The sequence below is a fragment of the Trichoplax adhaerens genome, genomic scaffold (genome assembly GCF_000150275.1).
Source record: "Trichoplax adhaerens TRIADscaffold_3946 genomic scaffold, whole genome shotgun sequence".
Classification (NCBI taxonomy): Eukaryota; Metazoa; Placozoa; class Uniplacotomia; order Trichoplacea; family Trichoplacidae; genus Trichoplax; species Trichoplax adhaerens.
In genome coordinates, this window is record NW_002062165.1 from 1 (window position 1) to 1128 (window position 1128).

The following is a 1128-nucleotide window of genomic DNA, read 5'->3' on the forward strand; positions in this document are numbered from 1 at the left end:
TATGTATACTAACTGGTATGATTAATTCCATCTAGCTATTCTAAATGTTTCACCAGCTAAAAATAATGGGACACTTGGAAGACTACATCATATTCTAAAAAATCCTCCACCAATTTCGAAATCTAGTGCTAGTCTACCCGGTAAGCTAGTCTACTTTGACGGATTATATCCTGTCTGGAAGAAAAAATAAGGCGTTATAAGATATAAATAATAAAATTAAAATTATTTATATAAGCTAATGATATAACTAAATCTCCACGGCTCTAAACAATAGGTAAGGTATGCAGAGTACCTCAAGAATCTGCAATCTTAGCAGTTAGACAGAATTGCACCGAATGTATTTGTTCTTTTTGCCATGTAAGTATTATTTTAGGTTATTTATCAGTAATTTTAATTTGATCTAGTCCTGATAAGCTAAATGATACTTATGGCTACGATTATAATTATCATTCATATTTTGCAGTTTGCCACTTTGTAATCTTAATAAGCCAACCGATTGATTTGAATACTTTTTATACTAGTTGATACCTACCTATATAAGCTTCTACTTTAGGAGTCAATTTTATAATTATTTTGAGATGCTGAAAGAATATTCCATCGACTCTTTCATCTTGCGTTCCTTTAGTTGCGAATATCAATTTTAGCCCGACATGCTCATATTACGACTTATATCTATCTAAATGAGAAGGATAATACAGCTGTTATAGTGAACTAAAGTTTTATTTGGTTACTAGAATAACTATGAAACTAAATTTACAAATTTTAACTCACAGCCTTCTCTTAGAGCCAATTTAACTCGTAGTAACGAGGCTTTAAAGATGACTGCTGAGCAAGGTAAGACTCCAGTAACTGATAAACAGTCATGCTAGCAAAATTGTAACGTACTTCTCGAATTATTATAGAAAAACATTCAGAACAGCATAACCTCCCGTGGGGTGTACCTAAATATGAAAATGCTATGGACACGTGTACACTTTATCATAAGCAATACATATCTGGATATAGTAATATCTACCATATACCTTTATTCGCTGGTTATTTCCTGTCTGATAAGGTTAGGCTAAACTCCAAAGGCTTCATAACTTGACTACAGTTTTAACTAAAAATAATAGAATTATATCTACGATA

General features: G+C 31.7%; 1 protein-coding gene across 1 annotated transcript; it reads left to right on the forward strand.

Moving 5' to 3' along the window:
- Window positions 1-56: 56 nt before the first annotated feature.
- On the forward strand, window positions 57-1054 carry TRIADDRAFT_63013 (uncharacterized protein; the record flags this gene model as incomplete). Its single annotated transcript, XM_002119009.1, has 4 exons — window positions 57-140; window positions 275-357; window positions 774-834; window positions 903-1054. Coding segments are annotated over 4 exons (378 nt in total), but the record flags the coding sequence as incomplete, so codon positions are not given.
- Window positions 1055-1128: the final 74 nt, after the last annotated feature.